Source organism: Mandrillus leucophaeus, unplaced genomic scaffold (assembly GCF_000951045.1).
Source record: "Mandrillus leucophaeus isolate KB7577 unplaced genomic scaffold, Mleu.le_1.0 Scaffold453, whole genome shotgun sequence".
In the NCBI taxonomy this organism is placed as follows: Eukaryota; Metazoa; Chordata; class Mammalia; order Primates; family Cercopithecidae; genus Mandrillus; species Mandrillus leucophaeus.
The window spans coordinates 44,155-68,976 of record NW_012104843.1 but is presented as its reverse complement, the minus strand read 5'-3'; the positions used below and the strand labels follow the sequence as shown (position 1 = coordinate 68,976).

Here is a 24,822-nt window from a genome sequence, read left to right as displayed (position 1 = left end):
TCAAAATCTTGTCTGGGATAAATGAGAACTCTGTCCGCATTTCCAGCTAATCCGAGAAGGACTATATCCACAGTCTCAAGAGGAAAGGCAGAGCTGTCCAATCGCTCAGAACCTTTTAGATTTGCTCCAAATTAGAAATGTGGGGACTATGTGTTCTGGGCGGTCACAGGTCTGGAATATGGCTCTGCAGGCTCTTGATAGTGAGATAGTGGTCATCTTACCAGACAGGTATCTGATTTTAAGCCTCAGGCTAATCCACGATGCTCGGCCATGCTTATGATTAACAAACAAAAGCAAAATCTGCTTTTATAGTTTATAAAACCCGGATAGAACAGTATTTTTCAGCATTCTTGGATAAAGCAGTTCTGCATTTTTAAACTGGGACTGCAGAAGTGACTGTCTATAGTTGTGAAATATAAAAAAATGGTACGTTTGATCAGAAAAGGAAGCCTGTGCCTGGCACTTGGAAAGATACTGAGCACCATAACCATAATGAGAAAATAGAGGCTCTGTGAATGTTAATACATATGACACCCTTTGTCAAACTAAGCTTCACTAGGAGGACCTGTGCTCATAGAAGAATATGCTTTAAAAGTATCAATTTTCCACAGTCGATGATAGAGAAAAGTTCATTTGCACCAGAATGCTGACAGTCACAATACACAGCCTGATGTACATAACAATACAGTTTTCTTTAAACAGAAGTTCTTCCTCCTCCAATTCAGGAGTCAGTCAGAGCATAAATATTGTATGTTTCACTTTAGAAACTGATTCTCTTTAAAAAGCATATCTGGATTATTTTGCAGGGTAGAAATGAAGGCTATTTCTGGCATTCTTGCTCAAAAAGTCAAATATGTACATTAAGGATAAAAATGGTCTCTTTCACCTCTTTCGTTGGGTAGCATTGGCTACATAAAGAACATTGCTTATCCCTTGGTCTAGGGCCAAGTTCATTTCTGCTAGGAAGTTGAAATACTAGAAGTGATTAGAGTTCCATATTCTAGATTGGTCTTTCTTCTGGAAGGACCACATCATCTTTCCTTTACTTTTATAAAAAAAAAAATATCATGAGAAAGCTTCAGCTGAATTGGTGAACCAGTGCCCCTTCCATAGTTCATGCTGATAATGTCCACTGCGGAGGGCCAGAAATACTGAGAAGGCTGTAGGAACAAATATGTCAAACACAGTGTTGTTTTTTCCCTACCAAAATGTAGGATCTTTTTGGCATATAATACATGATAGCAGCTATCTTGAGGATATTTTAAGAACTTGGTTGGGGCTTAATCACCCATTCTGCTTGAGGATTTATACGATATACATCCAATATATAAGCATCTGGATCCAAGCAATGCTCTCCTAAAAGAAAAAGATCAGAGAATAAGTGTACATTTGTGTGTGTGTGTGCGTGCGTGTGCACACATGTGTATGTGTTTGTGAGGTTCAAATAAGGTTAATATAGTTTTCTTGGCCAAAGTAAGTAGACATATGTTACGGTTTCTTAACAAACTCTTCTTCCCTCTTCTCCCTCTCTCCCTTCCTTTTTTTTTTTTTTTTTTTTCCTTTAAGACTGTGAAGTATGGGTATATCAAATAAATCTCATGTGAAATTGTGGAAGAAAGCGGACATACCATCACAGGCAAATTGTTCCCTTGCTTCATGGCATCAATTAGAAAATTATGGCAACGGCTGGGTGCGGTGCCTCACACCTGTAATTTCAGCACTTTGGGAGGCTGAGGCGGGCAGATCACTTGAGGTCAGGAATTTGAGACCAGCCTGGACAACATGGTGAAACCCCATGTCTATTAAAAATACAAAAATTAGCCAGGTGTGGTGGCAGGTGCCTGTAATCCCAGCTACTGGGGAGGCTGAGGCAGGAGAATCACTTGAACCCGGGAGGCCAAGGTTGCAGTGAGCCAAGATCGTACTACTGCACTCCAGTCTGGGTGACAGAGTGAGATCCTGTCTCCAAAAAAAGAAAAAAGAAAAGAAAACTATGGCAAGAACTTGTTTCAGGTATAAACTCATCATTCATATGCTAATACATGTCCTCCAGTGGTTTTATAGATAGGTACTTGACCAGGGCTAGAGAAGATTCAAGTCAAGTTCGTTTTAGGAATGGTCATTTTGTTTCTTCACTACGGATGTAAAGCCCATAGGTAGGAAATCCCAAAATGGTAACAACTAAAAGATCACATTCCCTGGGGCAAACGTATTCGAAAGTCTTTACGTGCAGTGTGCTTGAAACGTATGCTGAAGTCTCAAACAAAACTACCAACAGCTGCCTGCATGCTCGGTTGTTTGATTCATTCACTTACCAAATATTAATCATGTGCCAGGCATTATTCCAGGGGCTGGGTTTACAGCCATGTATCAGTCAAAAACATTCTAAGAGCAACATAAGGCAACTAACAAACACATATAATATCAAGTAAGTCCGCTGGTGATAAGAACATGAGAGAAAGGCCAAGCATGGAAGGCATGTTCGGGAGGGTGTGAGGAAGGGGGGTCTCGCTGAGAAGCTGATTTATTGGCAAAGACCTGGCAGAGGCCAGGGACTGAGAAGTGAGGCTGTCTGGAGGGAGGGCATCCTGGGGAAAAGTCAAGAGCACATGCAGAGGCCCCAAATCCAAGGCTGCCAGGTGATTGTATTTACAGGTTTAGTGTTTGAAGGGACCCGTGGGATAGAAATTTCAGGGGTATCCACATACAGGTGGATTTAAAGCAGTGAGATGGATCAAGCTCGCCAAGGAAGGTAAGTGCAAAGAGAGGAGAGTTCCGAGGACTGAACCCTACCGTTCTCCAACCTTGAGAGGCTGAGAGGACAAGAAATAAGGGGCACAGGGGCTCCAGCAGCACAGCCAGGAAAAGTGGGAAGACAGTCAGAAGCTTAGGACGTCCTTGAAGTCAGGTGAAGAAAGTGTTCTTCAAAGGAGGGAAAGATCAACTCAGGCAGTTCTAAAAACAGACGAGTTGTGTGGTGACCATGACAAGAGGGCGATTCTGGTGTAAGTGCTGAGGGACAGAGCGTGCCTGGAGTGGCTTCAAGAGAGAACAAGGAGGAAGAAATTGGAGTGTAGACACTGATTCAAGAAGCTTTTGCTGTAAGGTGGAACAGAGAAACGGGAGTAGACTTAAAGGGGGTCAATAAAGAATTTTGTAAAGGTGAGGGAAATTGCCAGTTTTTAAAATGCAGATGGAGATGCTGCAGCTGGGAGGGAAAGGTTGATGGTGTCGGAGAGCGGAGGGTGCTGGCGAGAGGAGGTGCTGCCCTCAGTGGGAGCACAGAGCGCCCATGGGACTGTGAAGATATTCACAGACCAAGCGGGGAAGTTTTGTTGATTCCTCCCCTGCTCCCCCAGGGAAATAGAAAGAATGAATTTGGGAGGAGAGTGAAAACAGGGAAGTTAATCAAAATGGTGTCATGCCTCCGAAAGTTCTTACAGTCTTCTCCGCTTTGTTTTGCATCGAGTCTCCAGAGAGACTTTCCAACTTCAAGTCACATTGAAAAGACCCAGGCCAGCGAGGCGCGGTGGCTCACACCTGTAACCTCAGCACTTTGGGAGGCTGAGGTGGGCGGATCACTATTGAAAAGACCCAGGCCAGCGAGGCGCGGTGGCTCACACCTGTAACCTCAGCACTTTGGGAGGCTGAGGTGGGCAGATCACTATTGAAAAGACCCAGGCCAGTGAGGCAGAGGGGCTCATGCCTGTAATCTCAGCACTTTGGGAGGCTGAGGTGGGCGGATCACTATTGAAAAGACCCAGGCCAGCGAGGCGCAGGGGCTCACACCTGTAACCTCAGCACTTTGGGAGGCTGAGGTAGGCGGATCACTTGAGGTCAGGAGTTCGAGAGCAGCCTGGCCAACATGGTGAAACCCCATCTCTACTAAAAATAAAATAATTGTCTGGGCATGGTGGTGGGCACCTGCAATCCCAGCTACCAGGGAGGCTGAGGCAGGAGAATCACTGGAACCTGGGAGGTGGAGGTTGCAGTGAGCCAAGATCACGCCAATGCATTCCAACCTGGGCAACAGAGCAAGGTTCCATCTCAAAAACAAAACAAAACAAAACAAAAACAACAACAATAATAACAAAACAGGAAAAGATCCAAGCTTACTCCATATCAACACTAAAATATTCTCATTTAAATTTTGAAAATATTTTAGAAAAGTGCAACTGTTCTCACATGAGATAAAAATATCAGAAACCTACTGATTTTTAGTTTTTATCTGAGAGATTTAGAAAATATACCTTTATGATAATATCAACATATTTCTTTTAGAGTAATCAGAGAATTGAGCAGTAGAAATTATTACAGTATGCTTACCTATATTTCCTCCAATTTCATATAACCTTTGGTTCTGAATCTTAATACATTCTGATGAACCATGACTGAAAAAAAAAAAAAGAGAAAGTAATGTAATTTTAGCACTCTATCCTGATCTGAGGTAAAAGTGCATGTTAAACAACCAGGCAAAAAATACTTCATTCTACCTTGACGAAATATATCCCACAAAACTGTATCATGACTGAAGTTATGATAAAAACAATTGTTTTTCTGTCTGGCACAGACAAGAAGCTGAGGCCCCGGGAGGACAGGACTGCACCCACCAGGTTGGGAAGCCGCAGTGCTCCACCACATAGAGCCCACTGAGGCCACAGCTGCCAGCTCCATTTCAGGGTAGTTACTGTTACTGACACATCAAGGCTGGCCACGGAGCAGCTGCATGTTTAATACTGCCTTGTCATTGGCCGTATTACTCTCAATCCAAAAGAAGTCAGGTTTTATTTCTGCATTTGCCAAAAAATTGAAGGGGATTATCAGCCCATGTCACATTTCTCAGTTTGCCTCATGCTTTGCAAAGTGTCTAAGGCTGACTTCATTGCAAGTCTGTGCCCCTTAATAAAAGCAAGTCACGGCTGGGCACGGTGGCTCATGCCTGTAATTCTAGCACTTTGGGAGGGTGAGGCGGGCGGATCATCTGAGGTCAGGAGTTCCAGACCAGCCTGGCTAACATGGCAAAACCCCGTCTTTACTAAAAATACAAAAAATTAGCTGAGCGTGGTGGCGTGTGCCTGTAGTTCCGGCTACCCGGGAGGCTGAGGCAGGAGAATTGCTTGAACCCGGTAAGAGGAGGTTGCAGTGGGTGGTGATCACGCCATTGCACTCCAGCCTGGGCGACAGAGCGAAACTCCATCTTGAAAATAAAATAAATAAAATAAAATAAAATAAAGTCACAGGAAACTACCCTCAATTTAATTTTTCCACCCCAGACTAGAATGCTGGGTTAGAAGAGTCTAAAAGACTATCGCTGACCTCCATCCCCATCAAGGAGCGACTTTCAGCTTGGTTCCTTCAATAATTGTCATGGCCTCTCCACTGTGAGGAAGATGCAAGTGTGCCCTCTTTTTTTGTTGTTTTTTTTTGTTTAATCGAACTTTCATTTGAGATGCTGTAGATTCACACGTAGTTGTAAGAAATAATAAAAGCGCATCCTGCGCACCCTACACCGATTTCTCTCGATAGCAACATCTCATAAAACTCTAGTGCAGTATCACGACCAGAATGTTGACACCCATTCAGGGAAGATGCAGAACATTTCCAGCCCCACGAGGCACCCCCTGCTGCCCCTTTATAGCCACATTCACTCCTCCTCCCCATCCTACCCTATCCCCATCCCTTACCCCGGCAGCACTACCCTATTCTACAGTTCTATAAATTGGTCATTTCACAAAGGTTAAACAAATGGAAACATACAGTATGACACATTTTTGTACTAGCTTTTTTTTTTTTTTTCCTCCAACTTGGCATAAATCCCTAGAGATCCACCCAAGTTGCTGCATTTTTATTGCTGAGTAGTATTCCACGGTATAGAGGAGCCAGTTCTGTAGTCACTCACCTGCTGAAGGACACCTAGGCTTTTTCCCCCCAACCTTGCCAGTTTTTGACTGTGTAAATAAAGCCGCCATCGGCATTTGTGTACAGGTTTTTGTGTGAACATGCTCTTCATTTCTTCGGGATAAATGCCCAGAGTGTGAATGCTGGGTCATATGGCAGCCGGAGATTTAGTTTAAGAAACTGCCAAACTATTTCATGGAGTGACTCACTATTGACATTCCCGCCAGAAATGCACGAGCGACCCCGTTTCTCTGTATCTTTGTCAGTATTTGGTGTTGTCAGTATTTTTTATTTTAGCCATTCTCACAGGTGTGTAGTTATATGTAACTGTGGTTTTAATTAGCATTTCCATAATGGCCAACGATGTTGAACATCTTTCCATAGTTGCCATTTGTTCATCTCTTTGGTGAAATGTAATCTGTATCTCTTTGGTAGTGTCTGTTCATGTCTTTTGCCCACTTTCAAACTGGATTGTTTGTTTTTTTAACTGTTGAATTTTGAGTGTTTTATTTATATATTCTAGATACTAGTCCTTTGTTGGATACGTGGTTTTGCAAACAGTTCATTCCAGTCCTTAGTTTGTCTTTTCATCCTATTCACATGGTCTTTTAGAATGTAAGTTTTCCATTTTGATGAAGTCTAATTTATCAATTTTATTTCTTATGGGTCACATTTTTGATGTCAAGCTCTAAGAACTCTTTAGTTTTAGATCACAAATATTTTCTCCTACATTATTTTCTAAGGGTTTTATAGTTTTACACTACACACTTAAGTCTGTGATCCGTTTTGAGTTAATTTTTGAATAGGTGTGAGGTTTAGATTGAGGTTTATTTATTTTTTGCCTATGGACGTCCATTGCTTCAACACCATTTACTGAAAAGGCTTCCTCCATCGAATTGCTTTTGTACTTTTCTCAAAATCAGTTGCTGGAATAGCCAAATTCAGAGACAGAAAGGAGAAGAATGGTTGCCAGTGGCTAAAGGCAGGGTGAATGGGGATAGAGTCTCCGTGTGGGATGATAAAAAAGATTTTGGGTATGAATGATGGTGATGGTCGCACAACAATGTGAATGTACTTAGTGCCGCTGAACTGTCCCTTTGAAATGGTTAAAACAGACTTTTATGTTACATACAGTTTACAATAAAAATCTTTTAAAAATCAGATGGGCCTATTTGTGTAGGTCAGTTTCTGGGTTCTCTATTCTATTCCATTGATCTAAGTGTCTATCCCTCCACCGGCACCATACTATCTTGATTACTCTACCTTTTATATAATCAGCCTTAATATCTAGTAAAGTGATTCCTCCTACTTTGTTCTTCTTTTTCACTATCATTTTATTCTAGCACCTGCGCTTTTCCATATATATTTTTAGAATAAGCTTGTGCATGTTTACAAAGTAACTTGCTGGAATTTTGACAGGAATTGCATTAAACCCATAGATCAATTTGGGGAGAACTGATATCTTTACTGTGTTATCTTCCAATCCATGAAAATGGTATGTCTCTCCATTTCTTTAGGTCTTCTTTAATTTCTTTCACCAGCATTTTGTAATTTTCAACGTATAGATCCTGTGAAGGTTTACTTAAGTTCATGCTTAAGTATTTATTTTTAGAGTGACTGTAAAGGGTATTGTGTTTTTACTTTTGGTTTTAAATTCGGTTTCCACATTTAAAATGTATTCCAGTATTCCAGTGTGACTGATTTTTGTGTGTTAATCTTGTATCCTGTGATCTTACTGAACTGACTTATTAGTTCTAGGTCTTTTTAAGTTTTTATTTTATGAAATTTTTAATGTAGATATTCAGGTCATCTGCAAATAGAGATGATTTTATTTCTTCCTTTATAACCTGTGTGCCTTTTCTTTTCTTTGCCTTACTGCAGTGACTTAATATTCCAGAAGCATGTTGAAAGAGATTGATGAAAGTGGGCATCCTTATTCTTGCTCTTAGAGGGAAAGTATTCAATCTTTCATTGTTAAGTATGACGTTAGCTGTAGGTTTTGTAGATCATCTTTATCAGGTTGAGTAAGTTCTCCTCTTTTTCTAGTTTTCTGAGAGTTTTTATCATGACTCGGTGCTGGATTTTGTCAAAGGCTTTTTTTCTGTATCAATTGAGATGACTGTATGGTTTTTCTCCTGTTGATATGACTAATTACATTGATTGATTTTTTAATGTTAAATCAACCTTGCATGCCTGAAAAAAATCCGTTGGTTTATGGTATATAATTCTTTTAATAAATGCTAGGTTAGATTTGTTATTTCGCTGATAATTTTTAAAATCTAAATTTATGAGATATTGGTCTCTAGGGCTTGTGTTTGTTTTTTTTAATATAATTTTTATTTTTTGGTATTAGGGTATGAATACAAGCTTCATAAAATGAGTTAGGGAGTATTCCTCCCTCTTCTATTTTCTAGAAAAGATTGTTCTAGATTACTCTTAATTCTTTAAACATTTGCTAGTTTTCTCCAGCAAAACCATCTGGGCTTCCAGATTTTAAAAACTTTAAAATTATAGATTCAATTTCTTTAATGGCTATAGCACTATTCAGCTAGTCAATTTCATTTTGGTTGTATTTTGGTAATTAGTGTTTTTCGAGGAATTGGTACATTCTAAGTTTTGAATTTATTAGCTGTGAAGTTGTTACAGTAATCCTTTTTATCCCTTTAATGGAAGTACTGTACAGTGATACTCCATTTGACTTTGGATATCCTTGATGTGTGTCATCTCTTTATCTTTGTTAGTCTTTCTAGGAGTTTATCAATTTTATTGCTTTTTTAAAACAACTTTTTGTTTCACTGATCTTTATCATTTTCCTGTTTTTAATTTCACTCATTTCTGCTTATCTTTATTAATTTCTTCCTTCAGGTTGTTTTAGGTATATTTTGCTATTATTTTTGTAGTTTTTAGAGGTAGGAACTTGGACAGTGGATTTGAGATCTTTCATTTCTATCATAAGCATTTACTGCTATAAATTTTTCTCTCAACATAGCTTTAGTTGCATCCCACATAATTTTATTTTTAAAATTTTATTTATGTATTCATTTTTGAGACAGAGTCTCACTCTGTCACCCAGGCTGGAGTGCAGTGGTGTGGTTTCGGCTCACTGCAAACTCTGCCTCCCGGGTTCAAGTGATTCTCTTGCCTCAGACACCTGAGTAGCTGAGATGACAGGTGACTGCCACCATGCCTGGCTCATTTTTGTATTTTTAGTAGAGACGGCATTTCACTGTTGGCCAGGCTGATCTCGAACTCCTGACCTCGTGATCCACCCACCTCAGCCTCCCAAAGTGCTGGAATTACAGGCATGAGTCATCGTGCTCAGCCTATCTTTCTGGATTCTATCTTGTTTTATTTATAGAATTTTTTAGTATATTGCTTTGTATGGCTTTGTGGTTTCTCTGGATATTACAGAACATGTGTAACTTATTGCAGTTTACTGATATTGATGTTTTACTAATAAATGATATGTACTTTTATTAGTTTTTATCCTCACACTTAAAAATTAATGATATTTATTCCTTTAAAAGTTTTTATATTTCTATCATGGTAAAATACATATAACAAAATATATTATATTAGCAATTTTTAAGTGTATAGTTCAGTGGTATTAAATACATTCATAATGTTGAACAACCATAACCAGCATCTGTTTTCAGAACTCGTTTTATCTGTAAAACTGAAACTGTATGCCTATTAAACAATAATTCCCCATTTCCCCTCCCTCTTAGGCCCTAGCAACCACCATTCTATTCTGTCTCTATGATTCTGACCATAACTAAGTGGAGTCATATAGTGTTTATCCTCTTGTGACTGGCTTATTTCATCAGCATAACGTTCTTGAGGTTCATCCATGTTGTAGCATATGTCAGAATTTCTTTCCTTTTTATGGCTGAATCATATTTCCTTATATGTATATACATATTTGGCTTATCCGTTCATCTGTTGATGAATACTTAGGATGCTTCCATGTTTTAACTATTGTGAATAATGCTGTGAACATGAGAGTAAAATGTCTCCATGAGGTCGTGCTTTTAATTTTTTGGCCATGTACCCACAGGTGGAATTGCTGGATCATATGGTAATTCTATTTGTAACGTTTTGAGGAATCACCATATTGTTTTCTACAGTAGCTGTAGCATTTTTTACACCCCCACTTCCCACCAGTGGTGCACAAGATTTCTGATTTCTTCTCATCCTCACCAGCAATTGTTTTTTCCTTCTTTTTTTTTTTTTAAAGGTAGTAGCTATTCAAATGAGTGTGATAGTTCTATTTATTCTCAGTTCTTTGAATTCAAAATCACGTAAGTTAAAGGAGGACCACTGATGCATGCATAGATTTCATTTTTAAAATGGAAAGATAATCCTGATATTCTGGCATAACTAAATTTTACCTATTTTACTCTGAAATTATTTTACCATTGAAAAGTGGTAGTTTTAAAAAAACTGGTAAGATCCTGGAAACAATTTTAAAATAAATATTTAATTTTAGAACTCTTTTAGATTTACAGAAAAACTATGAAGATGGTATAGGCAGATCCCATATGCCCCACACCGCTCCCCCCGTTATAAACATCTAATATTAATGTAGTACATTTGTTACAATTAATGAACCAATATTGATACATTATTATTAACTAAAGTCCATACTTTATTCAGATTACCTTCATTTTAACCTAATATTCATTTTCAGTTCAAGGATCCTATCCAGAATTTCACATTACATTTAATAATTGTAGGGGGCTGAACAGTGTCCCCCAAAATTCATGCCCGCCCTGAAGTTCATAATTTGACCTTATTTGGAAATAGGGCATTTAGAGATGTAATTAGTTAAAGATCGTGAGACTAAATCATCCTGGATTTAGGTGGCACCTAAAATGAGTAAAGATGATGTGAAGATGGGAGAAGAGATTGAAATGATGTGTAAGCCATGGAATGCCAAGATTGCTGTCAACCACCAAAAGTTACGAGGGAGGCATGGCAGAGTTTCTCCCGCTGAGCTTTTAGAAGGAATCTACCTGCTGACATCTTTATTTCAGACTTCTGGACTCTTGAACTGTGAGAGAATACATTTCCACCTTTTAAGCTACCCAATTTGTGGTCATTTGTTATGGCAGCACTGGGAAATTAATATAGTAGTTGGGTCTCCTTAGACTGCTCTGATAATTTCTCACAGTTGCCTTAGTTTTGATGACCTGAACAGTTTCAAGGAGTACTGCTAGGGTATTTTACAGAATGTTCCTCAACTGGGATTTTTCTGATGTTTTTCTCATGTTTAGATTGGAATTATGTGTTCTTGGAGGAAGACCACGGAGATAAAGGACTGTTTTTATCATATCAAGGGTGTACTTGGATATTATCAACATGACATCACTGCTAATATTAACCTGATCACCTAACTGAGGTCAGATTTCTTCGGTGTAAAGTTGCTTTTTCCCTTTTTACACACTAGTTTTTGGAAGGAAGTCACTCTGCATAGACCACATTTAGGGAGTGGGGGTGCACCACCATTTTAAAATGTAATTGTCTTAAGTGTGTCCTCTACATACAATGAGCAATATATCAGATGATATAATTTTTGCCTCTCTCACCAAATGTGATTTTAAAAATGCATGAGAAGTAGGATAGTTTATAGCCCTCTTTGTACCCGCTCTGATGTTCTCCTTTCCTTTCTGATGTTCTAAGCCTTGTTATAATTTCCTTTCTGTTTAAAGAACTTTCTTCAGCCATCCTTTATGGGTCAATTTGTTAGCAACAAATCTCTTAGTTTTCCTTCATCTGAGAATGTCTTTATATCTCCCTCATTTCCAGAAGGACATTTTTGCTGAATATAGAATTCACAGTTGACAGGTCTCACTCTGTATTTCCTCTCCTTTTGGGATTCTGTATGACATGTAGCTCACTTGTTAGACTCCCATAGGTCCTTGAGGCTATGTTCATTTTTTTTCTGGTTTATTTCCTCTCTGTTGTTCATAATCGATAAACTATTGATATGTCCTCAAGTTTGCTAATTCTATCCTCTATTATCTTCACCCTACTACTGAACAAGTTTTTTCACCCATTCAGCAAGTTTTTTACTTCAGTTTTTGCATTTTTCAGTTCTGTAAATTTCCATTTGTTGTATTTTTAAATAACATCTATTTCTTTGCTGATATTTTCTACTTTTTCATTTGTTTCAGAATTCATAACTGCTTGTGGAAGTACTTTTTGTGACATTTGCTATAACATTCTTGTCAGAAAATTCTAGAATTTGATTTAGTTTAGTGTTGACATTGTGGTTTCTTTTTTCTCATTCATGTTGTGGTTTTGTCTTAATGAGTGACTTTGGGTTGTATTGTGAACATTTTGGATATGACACGATGAGACTCTGGGGCTTATTTAATCTTCATTTTTTGGCATGTAGTCTTCCTGTTGAGGTTTAGCACAAGGTCTGGGTGGGCATGTATGTTCAGCTTCTTGCTGGGCCCCATTGAAAGCAGGACAGCAACTGGCTCTGCCTCATTGCCTCCAATTGGGAGTGTGAGATCAGCTCCCTGCTGGGCTCTGCTGCCACCAGGGTGGTGGAAAACAGAAGCTAACACTGCCTTGTTGCTGCAGGCTGAGGGTGTGAAGCTCAGCTCCTCACTGGGCCCCACTGACACCAGAAAAGAGGAGGGGAGGGAACAGAGTGTCAACTGTTCCCACATCTTACCCCTTTCCACCAGGTGTCAGGTGGAGGCTCAGCTCCCCACTGGGGCTGACTGATACTAGTAAGGGCAACAGGTAAGCTCTGCTTTGGCCTGCCTTGTTCAGTTTTGCTCATATGGTCGGGGGAAGAGGCTCAGCTCCCTCAGGGCCTTACTGACACTTGTGCTAAATGGCCTGCCTTGCACTGCCTCACTGCTACTGTGTTTCATTGCTGCTGGGTGAAGGGGAAAGCTTAGCTCACTGCAGGACCCTGCAGACACGACCCTGGCTTGGAATCAGACCACCCACCTGGTTGTGTTAGGTGGCACGTGGTGGATGGCAGATCCACTCCCTGCTTGGATCCACTGAAACCATGGGGCGGTGGCGCGTTTTTTCTGTTGGTGTTTGGCTGGAGTAGGGCAGATATTGCCAGAAAGGTTTTCTGTGGTTAGGCCACCCCTTTACCTAATCCTTTGGCTAGGCTTTCCTTAGGGCTCTTTTTCATCTGTGCCTATTGTCAGTTGCAGGTTGGAAGTTTCCACAGTGTTCTGTCTGGGATGCATGGGAGGTGATAAGGAAACTCCCAGAACTCACCACCGTGTCATTTCTCAAGGCCTCGTCTTTCCACCTTTCAGAGTCTTTCTCTGCTTTTTGTTGTGTTACTGTCCAGGGTTTACTAGTTGTAAGGGAGAGTACCTGAAAGGAATGGGTCTTCTCCCTCCTGTTTTAACTTAAAACACATGGGGGTCTGAGTAGGCAGTCAGAAATAAGCCTCTAGTGAAAGACGCAAAATCAGGGCCAGTTTACAACACTTAAACTGAAATAGGCCATAGTTCTAACAAGTAAAGAGAACGGATAGGGCACAATTTTTTTTAAATTATTATTTTAAAAGTTTTTTATTTCCATAGGTTTTTTGGGAACAGGTATTTGGTTACAAGAGTAAATTATGTAGTGGTAATTTCTGAGATTTTGGTGTGCGTATCTCCCAAGCAGTATACAATGAACCCAATTTGTAGTCTTTTATTCCTCACCCTCTTCCCCCTGAGTCCCCAAAGTCCACTATGTCATTCTTATGCCTTACATTCTCATAGCTTAGCTCCCACTTAGAAGCGAGAACATATGATGTTTGGTTTTCCATTCCTGAGTTACTAAGATTTTTCAAAGAAGTTGTTATAAAAGATTTGAGTCTATCAGGAGTCATTGGTTCTAATTTATTTTTATTAGAAACATTTTCTTTCTACAAAAGGTCTACTTGAGAGTACAAAGTCAGCTTTGTATTATCTGTAACTAGAAGTCTATTGGATACCCAAATCCCTTGAATGGTATTTCAAGCCTCTGTATGACTGCCTACGTGGAGGTGTCCAGGCCAATAGCAAAGAGGAATACATGTTTGGGGCTCCTGTTGACCTCTGTCTACTCTTCTTTTTCTTTTTTTAACCCATTTCCCATTTAGGAAGGAAAGTGCAGCTTGCTCTCAGTGCCGTATTGTTGGGGCAAGTGGGAAACGGGTTAACGTGTGTGTATATATTATACATAAAATGCACAAGTCAGAAGTACACAACTTGATGAATTTTCACAAAGTGAACACATCATATAATCTAATACCAAAAAAAAAAAAAACTTCCAAGGCCATCAGCATGCCTTTCCGGTCGCTATGCCTTCCTCCACCCCCTACCTTCCACTACCCCCTTTAGTGGTAATTTCTGAGATTTTGGTGCACCCATCTCCTGAGTTTTTCTCCTGATGGTAGAAAATCCTGACCTCACACCATAGATGACTTTTACTGGCTACTTGTTTTTCTTTTAATTTAAATTTTATTGAGATAATTGTAGATTCACATGTAGTTGTAAGACATAATACAGAGAGATTCTTTGTATTCTGCCATTTTCCCCAATGGTAGCAATTCACACAACTACAGCATAATGTCACAATCAGGATACTGATATTAATACAATATACCTTTCTTATTCAGATTTCCCCATTTTACTTGTACTCATTTGTGTGTGTGTATTAATTGCAATAGAATTTTATAGAGGGTCAGTTATCCATCACCACAGTCAAGATCCCAACACCACAAGTTCCAACACCATAAGGGTCCTTCATGTTGGCCTTTAGTGACCAAAACCATCTCCCTTCCAAATCAACCCTCCCAACCTCTGGCAACTAATCTATCCTCCAACAATAAAATTTAATTTCAGAAATGTTATACAAATGGAATTGTGCAATATGTTAACTTTTTCAATTGGCTTTTTGCTCAACAAGGCTACTTCTTTTCAACATGACTGGAATGCTTTCATTTTAAGGCCCATCCATCAGTCTTACTAGAGACAGCAAATCATACATGCTCTACAATGGATAAACGAGTACTTCTCATCCTTTATAAACCAGAAGACAAATGTTTATTCTTTAGTAAGCATGTCCAGACAAAAATTATCATGATCTGTGCCCCTTCAAGGTGACCATGGCAGATTTGCAAAAAGAATTTTTGTAAGTATCATCCTGATTCTAAGAATTATTAGTAGTATGTTTTAAGGAAAGTAACAGCTATGGTATCCACTTAACTACATAATCTCTATCTGATACAGGCATGTTAAAGCCAATGCAAGCCTAGGAAAATGTTATTCTTGAAGGACTATCAAGATATCCACAAAACTAACTTGCTATATTTTCATTCAAATAAAAGGTAAAACTTGGGCAGGCGCAGTGGCTCATGCCTCTAATCCCAGCACTTTGGGAGGCCAAGGTGGGCGGATCACCTGAGGTCAGGAGTTTGAGACTAGGCTGGCCAACATGGTGAGACCCCATCTCTACTAATAAAGTACAAAAATATTAGCCAGGCATGTGGTGCGTGCCTGTAATCCCAGCTACTTGGGAGGCTGAGGGAGGAGAATCACTTGAACCCAGGAGGTGCAGGTTGCAGTGAGCCAAGATTGTGCAACTGCACTCTAGCCTGGGCAAAAAGAGCAAAACTCCATCTCAATAAATAAATAAATAAAACAAAATAAAATAAAAGGTAAAACTCACTGAATAAATGAAGCTACCAAGATAGACAATACCTATTAAGAATCCCATTTCTAGAAATTCCTTTGAAAAACAACTTTTGTTGTTAGCAATCATATATCTAACTTCATTCATTCTCTTTTCATTCTAGTAATCCACTGGTAAACTCCCTAAAGTAACAGGTTCTATATTTTACAAAAGGTCAAATTTGTAAATGCCTAGAAAGTTATTCGTCTGGTAAACGTTTTCCTTCTTGTGCAGAGACCTTCATTCACATTGACTCACCTGTTTTCATATTGAAATTTTGCCAATATGTCTTTGGCTTTGGTTTGACTGTTGAGTTGAATGGCCATGGACACCTTGGAGAGAAGTGGAGCATGGACCCGTATGACTCCTTCCGGCACGTCAGACTGCCAAGGAGGAGAAATTCAGTACATTCTGTCAAACTAGGGTGAATATCAGCTCAATGATGCACTTAAGAGCTATGAAAATCAGTGCTACTCTGAATTGGGAAAACACGTCACTATGATCAACATTAACCAGAATGGAACACTACTTTCCTTCTCAGCTGGAGGCTCACTCATGACTAAGCTTAACCTGGGATTTTACTTTCACTGTACATGGGCAGGTCTTGCTATAATGACTTAAAATCATGAGGGGGAAAAACTGGGTTATGACAAAGATCAAATGTTTCTATTCATGCATTTCTTGGACAAACTCCTAACTGACCCTGCTTTAAGCAGAATTCTGTACTTCAATATATTTTAAGAAGACCAACCTTTTGAAAATGTTAAGAGTCAATTAGAAAATATGGCTTCTCCAATACCCTTTCTTTAGTTAGCAGCCATGAGTGGCTGGCCCGAATTCAATTCCACAGGGGCACTTGAAACGGGACCCCTCAAAGTGCACTGAAAACACTGCAGAGCAGGGTAAGTGGCTGTGGGAAAGATGGTGTCTCTTAATTGTTTTAAATCTGTACCTTCTCAAAGGATAGTGCTGTTGATGTAGATGATTTATATAAATGGACTCCTTAGAGTCACATTCTATCAATATTCTATTGATACCCTAGAAAAAATATGTTATGGGCTGAACTGTGTCTCCCCAAAAGACAAATTGAAGCCCTAACCCGTCAGTACCTCGAAACGTGACCTTATTTGGAAATACGTCATTGCAGATGTAATTAGTTAAGATGAGGTCATTACATAAGAGGTCTAAACTGCAGTAGCGTGTGCCCTTAACCCAAGTGACTTGCATCCTTATAAGAAGAGACACAAGAAAGAACGCCATGTGAAGATGGAGGCTGAGACCAGCTGAGGAATGCCGAGGATTACTGGCATCGCCAAAAGCAAAAGAGGGGCAAGAAGCAGGTGCTTCTCTCACAGACTTCAGAAGGCGCCAAGCTTGCTGACACCCTGATTTTGGACTTTCAGCCTCAAGAACTGTGAAAGAATCATAAATGTCTATTGTTTTATGCCACCTCATTTGTGGTACCTTGTTAGGGCAGCCCTAAGGAACTAACACAAAATATTTTAGAACAGAGTCAGTTCTTACAGTATTCTCCTAACATTACCAGCAAGAACCATGAAAGCAGGAGTTCAGGAAAAGATAATGAGGGATTTGCATCTGGATGGGGGCCAAGTCCCAGGCTCATTGCAGCCAAGACTGTGCTCCTAAAGTACGCCTTTAATTGTCTATGTCCTATTTCATCAGCTCTGCAGACGCCTCTCCCTATACAATAGATTGCACACTCTGACACTACTGACCGATGACCGTAATAATCTCGTTCCTTCTATAACTTTCCACAACATTGTAGCTGTGTATAGGAGGCCCAGGCACACATTCTGAATCATCAGCCAGTCAGGTCCCTCTACCATTCCTTTATGTGCCACATTGAAAATGTCAAGTTTGAAGGATAGTTCATGACAAACATTATACATAAATGTGGTGGATGTTGCCAGAGAAGACTATATAGGGAGTTAATGGAAGGGAAAGGAAATTATTTTTCTTACCATTCTTCTTGCCGAGGGTGATTTTTGCAGTACCTTTGAAGTCTTGGGGCTTGCAGTCTAAAGGAAACACAGTCTTTAGGAGTAATGTTGGAGTAATGTTGAGAAAACAAGCATATGTTGCTTTTGGAAGTGTAAACTGGTACAATCTTTACGGAGAACATTTTGGCAATATTTATAAAATTACAAAATGTATATGCACTTTAATCCAACAGCTCCACATCTATGCATTTATCCTATAAATATACTTCATTTGTGAACAATGATGTATATAGATGTTTGTTCTCTGACTCATGGATTGTAACAGCAAAGATTAGACACAAACTGTTCACCAATATGAAACTACTGAAATAACTTACTGTGTGTCTATGGAATAGCATGCAAAAGAAGCAGAGAAGCAAAGGTACCGGCTTTGTGGACTGATATAAAATAATCCCCCATGATTTGTTAAGTCAGTAAAGCAGGACTCAGGACAGTGTTTCCTGTATGCTACATTCATGTTAAAAGGGAAAGAACATACATTGATATTTGCTGGTAAGCGGATAGAGCATCTCAGAAGGTTTACATACCTGCATGTTCCTGTACACACACCCTGCCGTGGTGATACTATTTGTCTCCAGGAGGGGAAGTTGGAGGTGGCTGATTTTTATTCTATGGTCTTTCCTGACTTCTAAATTTGTAACTTGTTAATGAACTGTCTATTCCAATCAAAATTAAGAATTAAAAACACAATATAGCGGCTGGGCGCGGTGGCTCACGACTATAATCCGAGCACTTTGGGAGGCCGAGGTGGGGAGATCAGGAGATCTAGACTATCCTGGCTAACATGGTGAAACCCCGTCTCTACTAAAAATACAAAAAAATTAGCCGAGCGTGGTGGCACATGCCTGTAGTCCCAACTACTCGGGAGGCTGAGGCAGAAGAATCGCTTGAACCCAGGATGTGGATGTTGCAGTGAGCCGAGATCGCGCCACTGCACTCCAGCCTGGGCGGCAGAGCAAGACTCCATCTCAAAAAAAACAGACAAAAACAAAAACAAAAACAGAAAAACCAAAAAGCAGTATAGTACAACAGTATGAAAGAAAAACTATATCTTTAAGTGTTTGCTTCTATGGTATTTATAACCTTTACATTCTATCTTGGTTCTATTTACAATAAAACATTAAAGTGATATGGATATAGCAATGTACAGTTCACATACATTGAACTGTGTGAACATGTGACGGACATGTGAGTCCGTCCTAATGACAGCTTTGTGAAACAGATCATTATCTGCCCTCCCTCCCACTTTATGAAATAAGAACATTGAGGCTCAAAGAAAGAATGTAGTTTGTCCAGGCTCATATGGGTAGTGACTGACGAGGCCTGACCTGACCTCTGTTCCACACATTTAATTATACTGTTATGGTTTTCCAGAGTGAAAACGGTTGCCCCTCCATCGAAGCAATGGATGAACTGGCAAAAATCTATCAGTATTGACTCTTTTAGAACTCTGGACACAAATCCAAAGGCTTCAACTAGGGGAGTGCTTAAGTAAGAGAAAGAGCCGTGTGTCATTTTTACTTATGCTTTTCCACCCCTGCTCTCCAATTCAGTGATAGCCTTGAAAATAACGGCCTGCATTTCTGGCATGGGTACTGCAGGGAGCAGAATGAACCTCGCTCAAGAATTCTAATGATTTGCTCTCATTTGTCTGGTGGCTCCCTCAAAGACTGGCTCAAAAGGCTTGCCTTTACCTTGCCTAACTTGGAACTTGATCGGTGCTAAAGGGGTGTAATGTCAAAAACGTTTACAGGCAAGTGTTTTTGTCACAGTTGCCTGATGCAGTGGATCAGAATTGAGGAAAACAAGAGATAACTAAAAAGCTTGGGAGGCAAGGCTGGAGATTGAGATGCTTTGGAAAATAAAGGTTGTAAAAAGCCTTAAAATATTGCTGAGAATATAAAGGCCACATGACTGAGAAGGAGCTGGAAACATAAACTTCTGGCTGATCCTCAGGTTCTGTGCAAGCAGGAAGCGAGGGCTCAGGCAGAGTTAGAAACTGCTTTGCTGAGTGCTAAAGGGGTGCCCCAGCACACACACTGCTCATCTGCAAAGACTGGGAGGTTTTTTAGTTCCAGGCATTTAAGAGAATCTCTGTCTGATCATTAGTTATCATTAAACTAATGGAACATAGACTTCCATAGCCACACAAAACAAAGCATACAGACTTGACAAAATCAGTTCACGAGAAAAGTCATGAAGCAAACAAACAATAGGTACAAGAGCAGAAGCAACAAACCCTGAGGAGGGAGAAGAATCTGATTTCCAAAGTTGCCACATTATAATATTCAAAATGTCCACTCTTTAACAAACAGCTGTTAGGTAAAAAAGTCAAGGAAATATTGCTCCTATACAAGGAGAAAAAGCAACAGTTTCTGAAGAAACTGTCTAAGGAAGTCCAGACATTGGACTTACTAGAAAAAGTCTTCAGGTTGGGTGTGGTGGTTCACGCCTGCAATCCCAGCACTTGGAGAGGCCGAGGCAGGCAGATCACCTGAGGTCAGGAGTTCAAAACCAGCCTGGCCAACATGGTGAAACCCTATCTCTACTAAAAATATAACAAAAATTAGCCAGGCATGATGGCAGGCACCTATAATCCTAGCTACTTGGGAGACTGAGGCAGGAGAATCACTTGAACCTGGCAAGCAGAGCTTGCAGTAAGCTGAGATGGTTGCAGAACATTGTGAATATACTAAAACACACTGAATTGGTACAATTTCAAATGCTTAACATAGTGAATTTTATATTATGTGATTTTTTTTTCTCAATTAAAACAAATTTTAAAAAATTTCATTTCTAAATAAAAGTATTGGTTTTACTTGATATGAAGTCACTTTGCCTATCATGAGTCAGAGAATACACTCTTTCATCACGATTATGATAAATCAACAACACTCCCTCCCACCTTGCTGCCTTGGCATTTACTGTCCTTTTCCCTGGACTTTCTCCTTTCGCAGTGGTATCCTTCAAGATACAACTCCAACCAGGCACAGTGGCTCACATCTATAATCCCAGCACTTTGGGAGGCCAAAGTGGGAGGGTCGCTTGAGGCCACGAGTTCAAGACCAGCCTGGGCAATATAAAATTTTTTTTATAGAGACAGCCGTCTCTATAAAAAAAATTTTTTTTAAAGGTAGCCAGGTGTGGTGGCATGCATCTATAGTCCTAGCTACTGGAGCGGCTGAGGCAGGAGCATCACTTGAGCCCAGGAGTTCGAGGTTGCAGTGAGCCATGATCATGCCACTGCACTCCAGCCTGGGTGACAGAGCAAGACTCCAACTCTATAAAAAGAAGTGTAGCTCCAGGCAGGGCACAGTGGCTCATGCCTGTAATCTCAGCACTTCGAGAGGCTGAGGCGGGCAGATCACCTGAGGTCAGAAGTTTGAGATCAGCCTGGCCAACATGATGAAACCCCTACTCTACTAAAAATACCCCGTCTCTACTGAAAATACAAAAATTAGGTGGGCAGGGTGGCGCATGCCTGTAGTCCCAGCTACTCGGGAGGCTGAGGCAGGAGAATCAATTGAACTCAGGAGGCGGAGGAGCAAGACTGTCTCAAAAAAAATGTAGCTCCAATGTTGCATCCTCAATGAAGCCATCCACAGTCTCCCACGCTAGAGCACATTTCCTTGTCCTCTGCATGGCCCTGGCACAGCGGGCCTGGTGCTTCCCTGCTGGGTCCCTGGGGCTCTTACATACATTTGTCTCCCACATTAGGTATAAATTCCTTTGAGGGCAAAGTAAATTTCAGGTATCTCCACATCCTCCTCAAGGTTGAATGCAGTATCTGGCACTTGTGATCACCCTCGAGTTAAATAAAAGCAGTAAAAATAATTCTTCTAAAACTTGTTTCCATTATGTGCCTCCACACAAATAACTGTTAAAACAAGACTCTGAATTCCTTGGAATGCAATGAATTTACACAAAATAATTTAAGGATTAGCTATTCCTTTACTATCTGATCAATGAAGAAATCTCTTTTCCCAAGTATTAGACATTTGGATACTGGATTGCCCTTAAATCAAGTTGACAGGGACTAAAATGTTGACTTTCAGCTTTTGCGAGAACCGTTTTAGCCTTTCTGGTGGGATATCAAACAATCTTCCTGACTGAGATATTTCAAGAACTTTAACCAAAAGGCACATAACCCTCAACAAGATGCAAAGACCCCGATACTCTGTCATGGACCTACTTTCCACGATGTTTATAGTTACAACATGCCCTGATCCTTGAGAATATAAAACGCTTGGTTCTCAATGACAAGCTACTTTGCGCCTCCCTTGGAGGAGTACAAATCTAGGCAGCGGACAATCGCCGTGCCTCGTTCGCTGTCTTACCTCCCGCTCAAGGGTCCTCCTCCTGAGCAGTTTCCTGACACTCGGGAGCTGCTTCTTTAACAGCATCGTGGCTTCATTCATTCTTCTTACTTGAGTGATCAAAAAAGATGGAACCTGGAGAAGAAAAATAGCTTGGACTGGATGGAAAACACTTGAATTCAACCTCCCTAGCAGATTCTGTCTTCAGGCATGGCAACTCCTCCCAGTCACTCGGTATCCTGGAGCCAGAAATGGTGACATCGTCCTTATAAAGTTTAGAAAAAATTATGTGGATCCCTGTTTCAAAGGGAAACTGTGATAAAGAGTAGCCCTTCTGGAAGCTGTAAGGATGTCACAGCCACCTGGGGTTATCTTCTCATATTTCTTCCCTGTGACCAAGGGAGTTGCCCAGTCACGGAGCCTTTACATTTCCTGAGGCCATGGACTTACGAGGAGGACCTGTCATCACAACGTCACTCACCTTCCACAAAATTTTCTGGTACTTAAGCATTAGGCGGATGATGTGGGCCGCAGTGTTTGCTAACAGTAATTCTTCATAATCAGAGTGTTTGCTTCTACTGAAGAAAAGGTTTGGTGCCATCACTGTAGAAATGTTCCACAGACTCATTCGGTTTTTTGATTCATTGGCGATCACTTTACTGAAGAATGTCATGAGGGCCTAAGAAGAAACAGCATCATGTCATACAATTGCACACCGTCAAAAGGTGCCCCTGATTGCTATCGTTCATTCTGTTCCCATTCACTCTGCTGCCAGAGAACTGTCAGAAGTACAGAATGGTTCAACGTACCATGTTTCCCCTCTAACTGGTTAAAAGTACCGAGAAGAAATGTGAGCAGTATATTCAAATGTCTGCTTCGTAAAAGTGGCCATTTTAATGGATTTTATTATATTGCAGTTTCTATAAATATGGTTTGCATTTTCTTTTCTTTTATCCTAAAAGAGTTTGACAAGTGTTAAAATTAAATATAAACCAGGAAGAGAAAACGCTGCAGTTCAATAAACACGAAAGGTAGTTTTGTTGTGAAGGAAAGTAATTCTGAAAAATACCCTTACCTTAAAGCATTGTTGTTGAAAACTATTTACCATTTCCTAGGGAGAGGAAAATCCACTTAAACAACAGGAGTGTCTCATTCCTCAGCCTGAATGTAAACTCAACTCAACAATTTAAAAAAATGGACTTTTTGGGTGCTATTTTTCTATGCTTTTCAACTTGGAAATTGTCAGCTGGCCAAAAGCAAATGTTTGTGTGCAGGTATTTGAAGCAAAAAAAAAAAAAAAAAAGAATTGACAAAGCTTAATACAAGTTTGCTGTGTTACCGAAGTATAAATACTTATCAGAAACTTCTGAAGTTCACCAAGACAAATGAAATCCCCAAAAGAAGTGCTCTTTGGCTTTCCGAGTTTGAATTCCACCATACGGTATTCGCAATGAGAAAAACAGCACTGAAGAGTAATAATAGTCAGCATTCATTTGAGGGTTTGCTGTGAGCCAGGCGTTACCCTTAGTATTTTATATATATTCACTTCTCATCATTCAAACCCTGTGAGGGGGGTACTATTATTATTTCACAGATGAAGAGAGCCAGGTGGAGAGGGGCTAAGCAGCTTTGCCCAGCATCAGTTAATTAAGTGGCAGAGCCAGGATCTGAACCAAAGGAACCAATTCTTCAGTTAGAGTTCTTGACCTCTAACTCACACCAGCCGCAATCTTAGCTCCAGTCACAATTTAGAATAAAAAATTGAGAGAGAGGGAGGGAGGGAGGGGGAGACAGAGAGAGAGCGCATGTGTGTAACATCCTCACCAGTCCCGTGATGTTCTGGGGGGACCTTTTGTTAGAAATGTATTAAATTATTTGATAAATGCTGCATCCTCAGTTGTATGAAAGGGTAAATGATGTTTTAACTCAGATATTTGACACCAGATGGATTTTTTTTTGATAAAAGAACACTGTGTACACAAAGCCAAAAAACAAGCTAATAAATTTTCAGCTTTTGAAAAATTACTGAATTATATTAGAAAAGGTCATTTTTATGTCATAGCTGATCTCTGCCCTCGCCTCAAGGATATAATATGACTGACATACATTATAATTGACATAGATATTTTCGCTGTGTGGGAGGAAGGTCCTTAGAACACTGAAATGTGTGATAAGAGGCAGCACTAACAACCATCTTTGTTTTCAGCATTATGTTTACTGGCCTCAAAATTACCATCTCTTTTCAACTCATCCTTATCTCAATTTCATTTCAAAGATTCCAAATACCTGTTGTACTTAAAATAAATTTCCTATTGTATATAGAATGATTATCCAGAGAGCAAGAGAAACTTTGATTTTTACCAACATATAGCAAAGAATAAATGTGAAATAAAGGGAGAAACATTGGGGATGAAACTATAGAATATGATTATATCAAATGTTCTATTATATATTAGTGGAGAAATCACTTTTCTGCTTCATTTTCCTAATATGTAAAATGACCAAATTCTATCAGATGATCTCTAAAATTCTGAAATTCTGGAAGTATTTAAATTATTTTCACAAATTTAAAAACGTGAACACATTGGAAATATAATTTAAACTAGTGATTTCCAATTCCTCCCCGAGGACGCTCATCAGAGTTTTCTTTCCACTTCTGTACATCAGACTAACATGAGTAGAGTAGCTGAGAACCAGCAATTCTAGAGTCTATTTTACAAGTTACATAATGCTCTTATTGACTTCTGACATTGTCCCATTTAAGCCTTCATCTTTGCCTCTTCTCCTACTCCTAACACCTTGCCCCGTGCCTGACACAGGATAGACAGCCAATATCTCTGGGGTGAACAGAGTGAATGAAAGTTAAAGATACCACTCGGGTGTGGTGGCTCACACTT

General features: G+C 39.9%; 1 protein-coding gene across 2 annotated transcripts in view; it reads right to left on the bottom strand.

Moving 5' to 3' along the window:
• Positions 1-1,177: 1,177 nt before the first annotated feature.
• ARHGAP28 (Rho GTPase activating protein 28) overlaps positions 1,178-24,822 on the bottom strand; it is a 59,915-nt gene continuing 36,270 nt past the window's right edge. For both annotated transcript variants that reach the window (XM_011994355.1, XM_011994356.1), the window contains 6 exons: positions 22,407-22,604; positions 21,947-22,060; positions 17,571-17,627; positions 15,847-15,971; positions 4,327-4,391; positions 1,178-1,356 (listed from right to left, as the gene is read on the bottom strand). In XM_011994355.1, coding sequence (XP_011849745.1) covers positions 1,262-1,356; positions 4,327-4,391; positions 15,847-15,971; positions 17,571-17,627; positions 21,947-22,060; positions 22,407-22,604 — 654 coding nt within the window. In that variant the 3' untranslated portion in view covers positions 1,178-1,261. The remainder of the gene's footprint in view (positions 1,357-4,326; positions 4,392-15,846; positions 15,972-17,570; positions 17,628-21,946; positions 22,061-22,406; positions 22,605-24,822) is intronic.